This window comes from Leuresthes tenuis, unplaced genomic scaffold (assembly GCF_036924035.1).
Source record: "Leuresthes tenuis unplaced genomic scaffold, fLeuTen1.0.hap1 SCAF_12, whole genome shotgun sequence".
Taxonomy (NCBI): domain Eukaryota; kingdom Metazoa; phylum Chordata; class Actinopteri; order Atheriniformes; family Atherinopsidae; genus Leuresthes; species Leuresthes tenuis.
Genome location: NW_027325366.1, coordinates 14,237,403 through 14,250,589, shown reverse-complemented (window position 1 = coordinate 14,250,589; position 13,187 = coordinate 14,237,403). Strand labels below are relative to the sequence as shown.

The window sequence follows — 13,187 nt, the reverse complement described above, 5'->3', positions numbered from 1 at the left end:
TGTGGGAATATTTTGACAAATCCTTTTTTTGGGGCAAAAATGTTTTATAGAACTGGGTCATTAGAACCCCTGTGAAGAAAAAAATTGTTTTTGTCAGGCAAATAACAATAGTTGAGTTATCAGGAGATAATGTGATGGCATAAATGTTGTAATTGTTTTGATCATTGTTGGCGTTGATTGTACCCGACGTGTTCACCATATCATAAAATACTTTGAATCAATCAAATGAAAAGAATCTCTACTTTCCAAAGAATGGTGGCATGTGGAACCACTGCTAAACAACAATGTTGTACACAGGAAAGTTGCGTAGCTATTTTTTATAAGAAGAGGTGGACTGACACTGAACTAAAAGATCATTTTCCTTACACCCCTTTACTTCTCTCATAATGTGTCTGTTACATAACAGAGCTTCATGAAATGTTTGTACATTTCTCCAGATTAAATGAGACAGGTGAATCTTAAACTCGTGTATGTCCAAATGATGATGTAGTTTGGGTTTTACAGGAGCATTAGTGTACCTTCTGATGTCCTATTGGTTGCTCAACTGACTGCGATGCATGGCTAAATGTAAAATTGCATACATAGTAGGTAACTGAGATCAAATCATAAATGGTCCCTGAGGATGCAGAAGGGGGTTCACTGTAACGTCACTTGTGAACATGCATACTCAGAGCTGTCCACTTGTGATTGGATTCCACAGGAGGCATGTTAATACCTCAATGTGATAACTAATTCAGAAAAAAAACCCACAATATAGACTGCTCCTTATCAAGCAAACAGTCTTCCTTTACAAACTAAACCTTTGTTATCATTGTATCAGCCAACTACATCTTTATCCATCCAAGGCCCTCCTCCACATCCTGTAGTAGGGAACGCTCAAAGGTTCCTATTCCTCCACACATTATCATGGTACGTGTTCTGTCTGCAGGTCATTGTGAGGGCAGTGGCAGAAAGCAGCAAAAGCTGCACATCAGATACACACACAGCTTAATTGGCAAAATCATTTACTCACAGACCATCAATCATCAGGTAATTACTGGGGCAGGGTGAGGATCTGGACTGAGACAAATCATTCTGGAGGATCATCTGAAAAGCATGATCTAAATCTCTTTTAAAAAGTCAAACAACCGATTTCTTCTTTGCAGGTTTCCCCAGCAACTCCACCACTCATGGTGAAGAATATTTCAGTTTATTCTGCTGGGCCATGTGCTTTGCCTTACTGAGAGCTTTAGATTGAAGCAAATCATCTGAGTTACTCTGTTATTTTTCCTAATTCTAGAGATGAGTTGTCGACATAATCCCTGCTGATGCTGTCGAACCTTCAGCAGCTAAACACAATGTTTGTTTACCATGTGTGTTTCTATGCTGCTTTGTTTTAAATTGGAGTATCTGAGGAGAATAGCACAAAACAATTTGCAGGCACTGTCTAAACATAGAATACAAATGTTAGTAGAGTACTAAACAAATTGCAGAAAAGATATGTTTGAAGGTCTTTCAGGTTTCTTGTTCATGTATGGTTAAAAAGACTGGATTCATTTGGTTAGTAAAACTTCAAAAGAGCCTCGAGTATATAAAAGAAACAAAAGTCCTGTGTGATGTGTGTGTGTGATGTGAAAATCCTTAAATTATACCTGAAAAGCTGCAATGAAATCAAATAATCATAGTCTTATTTAATAATCAAAGTGTTGGAAAGTGACAGCGGCACATATCAAATCAATTTAGGACATAAGCATTCTGAGAACTCCGTACTCTGCAAGTCACAATTACAGAAGGAAATTTTACCTGTGTGGGTCCTCTGATGTGCCTTCAGATGGGAGCTCTTGGTGTAAACCTTCCTGCAGCCGTTAAACTGGCACCGGTGGACTCTCTTCTTGTTCTCTGGTACATCTCCTCCTAGGCTTCCTCCTCCTGCCTGCTCACTGTCACTGAGGGCTCCTCCTCGACTTGGTGGGGACGGTAACACTCGTGCTGCCACCAGCTTGGCTGCCCCCAATCCCACTTTCTTTGCCACCAGTTTAAGAGTTAACGTACCATCTGCTGTTGCGGTGAGCGTTTGTGTGGGTTTGATAAGGTGCCGACCGAGCTCTGGTGATGACGGTGGTGTTAGGGATGTGACAGCAGCACTAAGCTGTGCAGCGCTGACTCCTCCAAGGACTTGGTCCTTGACTGAGAGGGTTTCAGTCCCAGGTACAGCTTGGCTCTTGCTGGGAATGGGAACCTGGAGGATTTTGGCCTGGACCTTTGGGAGGTTTATGAGTAGTGGAGGTGGGCTGGGCTGGTCGGGAAGGCTGGGGAGGATGGGGTCCATCAAATCCTCATCACTGTCACCACTCTGCATGAAGGCCGGGTTTAGAAGACAGTCCAGCTCCTCATCAAAGAGCTCTGAGAGTCGCTTGGGTTCGGTCTGTAGATACCTCTCCAACTCTAGACATGTCTGCAAGAAAGGGGAAAAGCAAGAGTCAAAAACACTACTTCTTTTTAGCTGTTATATTGTTCTCATAAACTGGATGGAGTGTCTTAACAAGTCATAAGCTGATTAGAAATTACTTAACTGAAAAGTCCAAATTTCTATTTTGAAAATTTCCTTGACATTACATTTGCATTACATTTATAACTAAAAGAAACCAAATTAGATTTTTTTCTTGAAACAAGCGTAGCCATCTCTCATATAAAGTTCACACCCTGTACCAAAGTCATCTACCATGCCCAGCTCTTAAATTTCAATAACAATGTCCACCTAGTTTTGGCACTGACTGAAGACAGTTGCTATATCTGTATACAAGAAGTTTCTCAGGAAGCTATAAACTGCCTGACTAATGCAGAAACTCTGGCCTTTTAACAATCTCCATGAACATCTGTATTAACGCTGGTTTACCAGTCTATTTAAGCTGAAATACTGGCTGAAGGCTTTATTTTCTATGCAGCTGTTGATCATTTTACCTGGCACACAGCAGTCCTGTGAGAGGAGGGATTTAGTCTGTGATTGATTGCCACTGCCTGGCTACGCTCTCCAGAGCCCTGAACTGTGTAGCCCTTGCCTGTTTCCCTCTGTTCACCAAAATCAACCAACCATGGAAGTTATGTTGTGACATAGAGGTAGGAAAGTAAGGGGACAGAGGTAAAGTCAAACAAAGAATCAAAAGAAGATACATGAAAAAAATTGTGGAAAATTAGCTTACAGTTTATATATCCAGAATCTTATAGGCTTCTATGCATATTTTTCAGCTACAGCTGTTGGCAGCAGCGCAGTATCATCACAGTTGTTGGCATACTGGTCTATTGTGCCTTTGAACAAGGGCACCTGCCATATTACCTCAAAGAATCCGAACTAAGAAACCTTCCAGTTACAAACCCTCTTTTATAACCTGAGGTCTGAGCTCACCTCTCAAAACCTTCATGTTTTCTTTAATTCCTGCAGCCACTCAGTCAAACTACCCGCGGCACTTTTGATGTGTACAAGGAACTGTTTATTTAAATCTTGTTGGAGTGAAAGTAAGCTAAAGTTTTGTATACAAATGATGAAACAAAAGGGTAGAAGAGATCCTGCAAGACTTTTTTGTGATTGTTTAGATAATTAAGAAGTATCTAAAACAAGCCATTTACCTTTATTCTTTACACACTCAAAACAACAGAAGTGAAGAACAAATGACACTACGGATCTCTTTTTGTTGTTTAGCATAATATCTTCGATTAGTCTGTAATATGCTACATTCTAAAATATCTTCAAGGTGAAGAATATTTATGTAAATTAGTCCTGGCTGGAGAGCTGAGTGAATAATTCAGTTTATCTTCATCAGGTCTCTGTAGATGTGATAACTAGTAGTAGGGAGAAGTAATCAAATGCATCAAGTTGTGGATGTTTCTGAATTAGTCACAAAAGCCAAAACTCTATTATCTAAATGAGATTAATGAGGTGATGTTAACCAAACCCAAAAGGAGGAACTTGGAAAAGCAGAAGTGAAGTGCCTGAACAGTCTATAGAATGCACAAGATGGCTGAGCTGGAAATCCAACCTGCACCATGGCATATGGAATCACCTTGGCTTCTACGAGGTTGATCTAGATTGTTTTGGAAACACAACAAACATGAGAAACATGACACGTTTCCTTTTTGGGGAAGGATGCTGCCAACCAGAGGATTACTGAGCAGTGATCTCAAGCTCAGAAAGGGCTAGGCAAAGTACAAACTATGGAGGCCAAAGATTTATATCTGCGCTCAATCTCAGAACCAGGGCTTTTGTGTTATGTTGAGTACTTTGTAACTGAGTAAACACATCCAATTTAGAAGATATTTTAGAGTAATCCCCACACTTTACAGCAAGACCAAAACAAAGAAATAGAGCTGTTTAAGAAAGTAGGTAGGATACCTACTTTCTTGATGTTTACCACATTACAATCAGATAGCATGTCAGATAGCTTCTTGTGTGCTCCAAACTTATTGTTTATACTTATTGAATATAACAGGAGGATGTTGGTCAGAATTGTGGTTTTTCTTTGTTAGTGATTCATAATATGCTGACGTTATATAAATTAACTACAAGTATGTTGCTACAGGAACCTTCTGTTAGTTCTTCTTCAGTGCTGGGAAATATGGTGGCAAATGTAAACCTCCAGTTATCTGGCCACAACCTCTTCTATTTCTTTAATGAATAAAATATACTGGGAGTAAATTTTTTGATGGACTGTTTATAACACTTTGTTTTGAACGTCCTGTGTAGAAAAAATGCATCAGGATGCATCAATAAACATTTTATAATTGCATTGCAACTGTCTGAACCATAATCAAATAAAATGGTGAGGTGTCTAAAGAGTCCAAACTCTGGTGATGAAGGTCCTTCTTCTTTTTCAGTCACATAGTGGTTTGCAGCCCATCCTACAACATCTTCTCCCACTTTCATCTAAATTCCTCCATTTGAGTTTTGGATTTTATTATTTAACAGCTGTCAATACAAAAAACAAGCTCATACATCTGGTTTGCTTTTGAGTGCTATCATATGTAAATAAATATTTTATCGTTACAAGCATTTCAAAGCTGCCTTCGTATTGTAAAATTACCTCCCAAAGCAACAACAAAAGCTTAAGATCACTGGTTAAAACTACACACTGTAGTAAATCTTATTCTTAATTGTCCCCAAGGACCTTTGTTGTCCCATCCTGAGTTGTTTGTTTAAGTCTAAAGAGAGCAGGCTGGCCCCAGATCCATCCACTCAGCATATCTCAAAGTTCCCTGACTCTTTCCTGCAGCTCACTGCTTTAACCGTATCCTACTGGAAAATTAAATTCCTGTTTGGCCAAAGGCCTTTGGCAGCTGACGGTTCTCACCCTGATCAAATGGCTTTTTCCATCTCTGTCACTGGAGCAAATTACAGCCACTATACAAATGTTTTGGGTTTCTTTTCTTTAGCTGCAGCTGGGTGACTCCGTCCATTCAGACAGGCCGGTTCTGCAGCTTTGCTCCACTCAGCCTGAGTGACGAGACAAACCAACATATTTAGTCTCAACATCTGTTGCATGATGATAAGCTGAACTTCCCTCTCCCTCCTTTTATCCCTTTCTTCTTTTTTCATAAGGATGAACATTTGCATATGAATAAAAATCAAAGATATTTCTTAGAGGAGTTTGCTGGCTCATAAGAAACTTCAAAAATGATAAGCATGTTTATAGCAATGTCTTTTGGAAAGCTCATACCAGGGATGCAAGGGAAACCTGGTTAGCTTTCTGTCAAATCACTGCCTTCCTTTGTTAGCATATATACTCCTTTCATTAACTGCTTGCTGTTATACAATATCTACTCAAATGTATAATAAAAAGGCTATTATGTATGTCTTGAAACTACATCCTACACTCAGTTCTACTTCTGGAACCGAGTAATGGAGATGATCAAACAAATGTGGGATTATCTGGTGGGAAAGTTTAACAGGCAAGTTTCGTTACATGAAAAGATTGTAGCAACCTTCACTGATCACCTCTAACATCAGGCTGCTCCACATATTACGCGATTTACCATAAATGTTAAAATCACTCAGTAGTTACAGTGCTTTTAAGGATTATAAAAACAATGATAAAGTTGGGGCTGCACAGTGATGTAGTGGTTAGCACCAGTGTACAGTAAGAGGGTTGTATAGTAAGAGAGGCCTTTCTGTGTGTACTTTTCATGTTTTCCCCGTGTATGCTTGGGTTCTCACCAGGTCCTCTGACTTCCTTCCACTGCCCGAAAACATTCATGTCAGCTTAATTGGTGACTAAATTGTCCCTAGGAGTGAGCGTGGATGGCTGTTTGTTACGTTTGTCTGTGGCCTTGTGATGAACTGGCAACCTGTCCTGCTTCCTGCCCAATGTCAGCTGGGATTGGCTTGGGGACATGGGATAGGCCGAGCAGGATAGCCCCCCCTGCAACTCTGAGTTGGACTAAGCAGGCATAAAAAAATGGATGGATAGCTTTGGATCCCAGAAAAAAACTTTGTTTTACAGTAAATTGCAGAGATGTAAAAGCAAAGTTTTACGGGTCTGTGTTGCTGGTTCCTCTCATGGTTAGGGAAAAAAAGTCTTCTTTTCAGGGTTTTGGGCATTGACTAATGTAGCATTTGGCTAAACAGTTAATTTGGCAAGAACTGCTGACTCACAAAAAGGACTGACTTTACAACACTGTTTGAGAGGCACTGGAAAACCAAATAATCAAACAATTATGCCCCAGTTATCGTCTTTACCCTTTTTTCACAGGTAAACAAATGGACCAGCCCCTGTCAAAACCTGGCTTTTGAATGCATTGTGAGGGTGTTTAACAAGCATTCTGTCCTGCGTCAAATTATTTTGCATTAGTCAAGACTATTTATTGGCTCCTGCCATCCAAAACAGCCTGTTGTTTGTCCCATGGGAGGTCATAGTAGTTCCATAACGCCATATCTGTTTGTTGTTGTGGTCAGCTCACTTAAATTAAACATGCTACTACAGGTAATTGAAGATTATTTTAAAGGCTAATTTTAGCAAGTATACCAGCTTTAAAACCCGTTAATGATAACTTTTGTACCAAAAAATATTTCTCATTCATTTTCTGCCCACCTTTTCATATTATTAGTAAAGTGTTCAGACAGCCTCAAAATAAATCATTAGAAACCGGGTAAGCGCCAGCTGGCTAGTATGTAAATATAATTAGACCGACATCTATGGTTTCCCATTGTGTTGATAATTTAAGAGGGCATGGATTAAAATCTGTCCAGGTCTTCTTTGTTATTTGCATGATTGCTTAGTTCCACACTTATTGACAATTCACCCAGATAAAACACACAAGAAGAGCTGGGATTCTAAAAAAAAAAAAAACTATGTTTGATGGGTAAACTATGTTTGATAGGAGTGAGAAACTATTACTTTTTTATTCACTTTAAAAAAAAATTGTTTTGTCAGGATTCTTCAGGGTCGCTTGAAAATACTGTTCTGACTGAATACATTTGTTTTTTTACAGATTTTAGATGAGATGTGAATGTAAACTCACCAAGATTAATATTTTGATTATAATTTATGCAAACTTGCCCTGACTTGTTTGTTGTGTGTTTGTTAATATTACAAGAGATTTGCTTAAATCCTAGATTTGGATTTGAAGATTCGGATTGCTGCTGCATTACTGAAAATATAGTCTGACATGAAATTAAAATTTCATGAAAAAGCACAAAAATTCAATTAAAAATTTCTGATCTTCTCCTTTTTCTTCCAATGCCTCAGAAGAATTACATTTGCCTACTGTATTATATGTTACATCTATTACTCATCACAGACTCAACTGCTGCTATATGACTGTTGTTCCCCTTTGATACTGTAAATACGCTCTCTGTCAGTGATTTTTAAGAACAAACTCGACCACTGTTTTAACTTGAACAGGAATACATGAATGGAAAGTCTTTGCATCTCTTGGCAGGGGCTGGACTATTGCTGGGAGGATGGTGGGGAGGACAGAGGGTAGAGGGAGCCCGAGGCTGTGCTGCAGGAGCAAGCGTCAATCAAACCCCAAGAACCAGCGCTGAGCGTAACAACTCTGACACCACACGTATGACCTTCTCCTTCACCTGTTCCTCCTACACACCATGAATATCAGGCAACAATGACATGCACTGCCTGCAGCACTGCTTTGTGTGTTGACATGTTTTACCATATTCTTGAGGTCCAAAAACCAGGAGTTTGAATAGCTGTGTCAGGGATAGGACTTGGGTCTAGGGTTTGGGTTAGAACTTAAATTACTGTAAATGTTTGGTATTTACTTCTTGATAAAGTGCCAAGAAGTAAATAATGCAAAGAGAATAATGCAAGGATGTGTGGTCATGTTTGTTGTGTTCCTGCGGGCTAACAGCTCAAACCAATACCATGTGAGGAGCTCACCTACTGTTCCCCTGCTCAGTCCCACGCCATATGGAGAAAGGTCAAATAAAATAACACGCACAGAAACACACCCACACACACTGTGGACGTGAAACTCCTCTCGTTGAATCATCAGCACAAAACAATGAAATACAGTAGAGTCCAGCAAACTGCTGCAGTTACAAAAACTCGTCAGGTGAGAGGTGGTGTCAGCTTCAGGCTGAAAATAAAAAAAATACAGCTTCTGCCTTTAACACCACAAAAAAATTACAGAGTGACTTTATGCTCTATATACTTTTGGAGCATTTGTGTTGTAAATGTTGCTGCTCAACAATGTGTGCGATGGCGAGCAGAACAAAGCATAAGAGAAATCCAACCAATCAGTTAAATTTAGTTGTTGAACTCGCATGGAATACGCTGTCCAAGCAACTAAAGTGTTATTGCACTCCGGCACAGTAACTATGGTTAACAACAGAAACAAGACTTTAACTGAAACTCCTGTATTTTGATTCAAGATAATTCCAGTTTGCCTTAAGGACAACAAAATATTTTTCCAGTAGAACAGTTATGATGATCTGATGCAAAAGGGTTTTGCATTTTAATGAATTAATTAAACTAAATCAAAGCCCACTGCTTTGCAGAACACTGCTTCACTATAGTCTGAGTTGCAAAGGCAGCTCAAAAATATAAAAAACACACTGTATGTCTATATCTCTCAGCTCTGTCATATACTGCAGTTAAAGGTGCACTATAGTTCCCATAGTTCAATGCAATGTTTTCTGCAGTTGCAGATTCATCCGTCCCTATCGTTTATCTATCATGTTTGAAGCTGTGCTGCTCATTTCATGTCTTTTAATACTGACCGATAGTGTATGAGGTTATTGTAACCCAAGGTTGGTTGACAACGTGGGGTCACTACGATCAGTGAGTCTGTTTATTTAATCTGACCAGCTATTTATACAGAGAGCTAGATGTAAGAAAAATAGAGAAATTCTTTCCTGTCCATCTGCATCCTTTTTTCCCCTCTACATGTGAGTGTTTCATTTAATATTTTATCAGAACTAGCTGCCAGTGACATGCCTCTGTGTGTGTCCTCTGCCTGCATAGGGCCATTAATAATAAATGCAGAGAGCATTGGGCTCTGGATGGAAGGGCTAAGAGCTTTTGACAGACAAACAGGTTGAAGTGGATTCAGCAGGCGATGCGCCGTATGTGTTCACATGTGGACTGTTGTGTGACTATTACCAACACTACCATAAGGACAATGGTTAAATTAAGCCATAAGAGTCTGTAAAGTGACACTTCTTATAAGAGTATGCCGAACATGTGGTTATAGCAGAAATAAAACACTGAATATACATTTGTTAATACACCTGATAACTGATTGAAAATTCAGTTAATAACACAGATTAGTTTAACTATTAGATTTTGTGATTTGGTTTTGCAACTTTTTTCTGAGGTTTTCTGAATGTCTGAAGAGTTTCCTTATTTGTCCAGATAAAACATCAGAACCAAAGACCAGCTCATGTGCATCCTGCCCTTTAAAAGTTAGAACTACTTATCACAAGGTAGAGACAGACGACATACACTGCAGTATGCATAAAATAACAGAAAGAAAAACAAATCCAGAAATAGTGTATCATCTCCTTCACAATGAGAAACACAAGTTGTGAAGCATCTCAGTGGGTTTTAAACAAATCCATTGTTGAACGTACAACTACCTTCTGCCTTGAAGTCTGAATGCAGCAATCTGAATCCAGCACCTGTAAGGACGTCCTTAATTGTCCTTATCCCAGCATGTTATTGACTAAAGCAGTCTTTCCCAAGGACAGGATGAGTGGGGTTGCTAGATCATTTCCAGAAATTAAATAACCATACAATAAATAATTAAATACCATATAATAAAATGTCACCAGCACTTTCTTATGACCCATTGGGTGATTACAACAGCTTGAAGACAGCATCAGTTGCAGTAGGTCAGTTTACAACACTTGGTATTTCTCCGCAAACTTCTTATCGGTACCCAAGGCTATAAGCCAATAATATTATTTTTGTCAGCATGACGCGTTGGTTACCACTGACCAAAAGCAAACCAGAGACCCCTGCTCAGAGGCCAATGAAGAAGAAAGGAGAACCATCACTGCCAGCTTTCAACTGCTGTTGAAATCAGCAAGGAAGTTTCAACCAGATGGCGGATTATATCTTTATGGTATAGGGAGGAGGAGAAGAGTTCTGGTATTACCTTTGATACACAAATTTTTTGTTTTTACAATTAAATTAAAATAATTTGTTAGTAGCAGTAAGGAGAGAGATCATACAATTTGAGTCTGCAAGCCAAGGAATCTTATACAAGTAAAATACTGACTGTTTAGAAACATGTATTCACTGTGACAGCCTAGTGTCTACTTATTTTTTGAGGATTATTTTCATAGGGACCACCAGATATTGATCTGGAGTGAATTTGGTTAATTACACCATTATGGTTCGTGGGAACAATTTATTAAGCATTAAAGTTTTTCATCAAAGAAGTTGATGGGTTTTTGAAAAGGAGCCTCGTGGCTCGTGTATCTTCCATGTACACAGAGTAAGGATGTGTACAGCAGAGTCACAGCTTCAGTGAAGCACATAAATTAGTCCCAAGAACTGAAAGGAGAAATGCTTCTGAGGTTATTGGCACACGTTGAAATACTCAAGACATGTATCACTTGATTGGAAATCTCCGTTACCTGGCTGATGCTTGTGGTCATTTTGTGTATAGCCACAAAAAACAATAATCAGTTCTTTAAAGAATAAGTAACCTGTAGACATTTCACAAAATGAAGCAGAAACAGCGACAAAGATCATTTTCTCACATAATGATAAGTCTCCTCCTTGCTGGGTAGAAATTAATGTGTAGAATATGTTACCACTAACACTTTTGAGAAAAGCTGGCTTTTAGTTTGTTGCCGTCTATCTGTGTGGTTCTGAATTTGTTTATTTTCCCTTCACTTTCATGCAGATTTTTGCTTTTTTCTCTGTACTTTCTCAGACAAATAGTTCCTAATTAAAGTGCTTTAGCGTCCATAAACTGCTCTTTGAAGCCATACATCTTGATGGATCTCGCTCTCTCCACACAGCCAGCTCTGATGGCTAATTAGCCACTCAAAAGAAAAGGCAAAAAGAAGCTCTTTATTCAGTTAATTTGCAGATGTGTACACAGAGGATATGTGTGTTTGTATGAGTTAGAACAGCATAATGATTTTTAGCTGATGTGTGTGAATATGAGATGCCTTGTGCTTGGAAGTGTGTACAATAGCAAACGGGAGCCAGTGGCAGTGAACAGCTCCATTTAGATCTGAGAAAGCTTCAGTGCTGCAGAGTACATTTATGTCTGGTACTTGTTAGTACAGCAGCTTGTGAAGATGCCCAAGTTTACTGTGATGGTGTTACCCTGGCTTATAAATATAGATCCTGTTATCTGATAATAATAGCAAACAACATGTATAAGCATTGTTCTGACACATATTACAATGAAGTTTTACAAAGATTAAATGTTATATTCTCAAAGGTTTCTATTCACTGACAAAGCAAATCTGAAGCCATCCTTCGAAAAACCACAAAAAAGAAACATGAATCACACACATTTCCAGTGACTAGTTGGAAGTCAATTAATATGGCTGTGCAGTGTCACCAGACTATAGGCTTCAGTAGAAGAGGTAGTTGTCAGGACCAGAAACAAACCTCAAAGCAGAAAAAAAAACAACTGAGGTGGATCAACAAGAGGAAAATAGAAAGACATCTTCCCAGATAGGACTTTTGTCTCTGGGAATATCTGAGATATTATATCATAACTGGGAAGACTGGTAAATGGTAAATGGACTTGTACTTGTATAGCGCTTTTCTAGTCTAACTGACCACTCAAAGCACTTCACTACACTGCTAATAACTGCTTAGTCATGCGAGTTTGTCGTTTCCTGGCTCAGATCAGAAACAGAGTCACATAATTTTAATCTTTGCCAGATCAGACATTATTCACTAAATTGTATCCATACCCCCTACTTCTTGTACTTCTTCTTTTAAACAGACCAACTTAATTTAAACTCAAACTTTTAGTGCATTCATGAGTTTCTATTAAAGTTTTAGCGTTGACACCATCATAATCGTTACTTGAAATAAAATTAAATTATACTAACACACATAGACAAGTGAATATCCACCAAAATAATTGTTGGAAATGTCATTTAGTGAGTAGAAGAGCCTCTACACTTAAGGTTTCGGATTCTCCACAAGGTTTCTGAACCTGGCTGCACTAGCTTGATCCCACTCAACCACGAGAGCATGAGTGAGGTCGAGCAGCTTTGTTGGGAGATTAAACCTGGCTCACTTTCTGTGTTAGAGTTCATCTCTTGTATTGTGCTGAGTTCAGGGAAGCACAGCACGGTATAAAAACAGCCCCAGACCAATAGTATGAATGCAGGGGGCCTCTGAATACATTTTGTGATGTGGTGGAACACAGCAGTATGAATAATGTAGGCTGAACCTCTGCAGGCTCATGGAGAGCTGCCATTTTGGAGAAACCAGTCCATGCCTCATGCCTCCATTGTACTGATCCAAGAACAAGCTGCTGAATCATTCAGCTGGACAGTTATCATCTCAGCCTGTCCCCGCATCTAACAATGAGAGACAAATGAGACAAACAAACGAAAGGACGTATTGCATCACTTCCTGTAGCCTTGTTTGTGTTCTGTAGAGCTTCAGTACGTACCTTGGTTTTAAGGTCACAATTTAGATTTTTCCCACTCAGCAACACACCTGGTGAGGAAAAAACCCTGGTAATGGTCAGCTCCATAGTCAGAAATGTGG

General features: G+C 39.1%; 1 protein-coding gene across 1 annotated transcript in view; it reads right to left on the bottom strand.

Annotated features, from left to right (window-relative positions):
• The window catches only part of klf7b (Kruppel like factor 7b), a 106,048-nt gene that overhangs the window by 23,226 nt on the left and 69,635 nt on the right, over positions 1–13,187 (bottom strand). Inside the window, exon 2 of the mRNA XM_072396555.1 lies at positions 1,783–2,434. Within this exon, the coding sequence (XP_072252656.1) occupies positions 1,783–2,434 (652 nt within the window). The remainder of the gene's footprint in view (positions 1–1,782; positions 2,435–13,187) is intronic.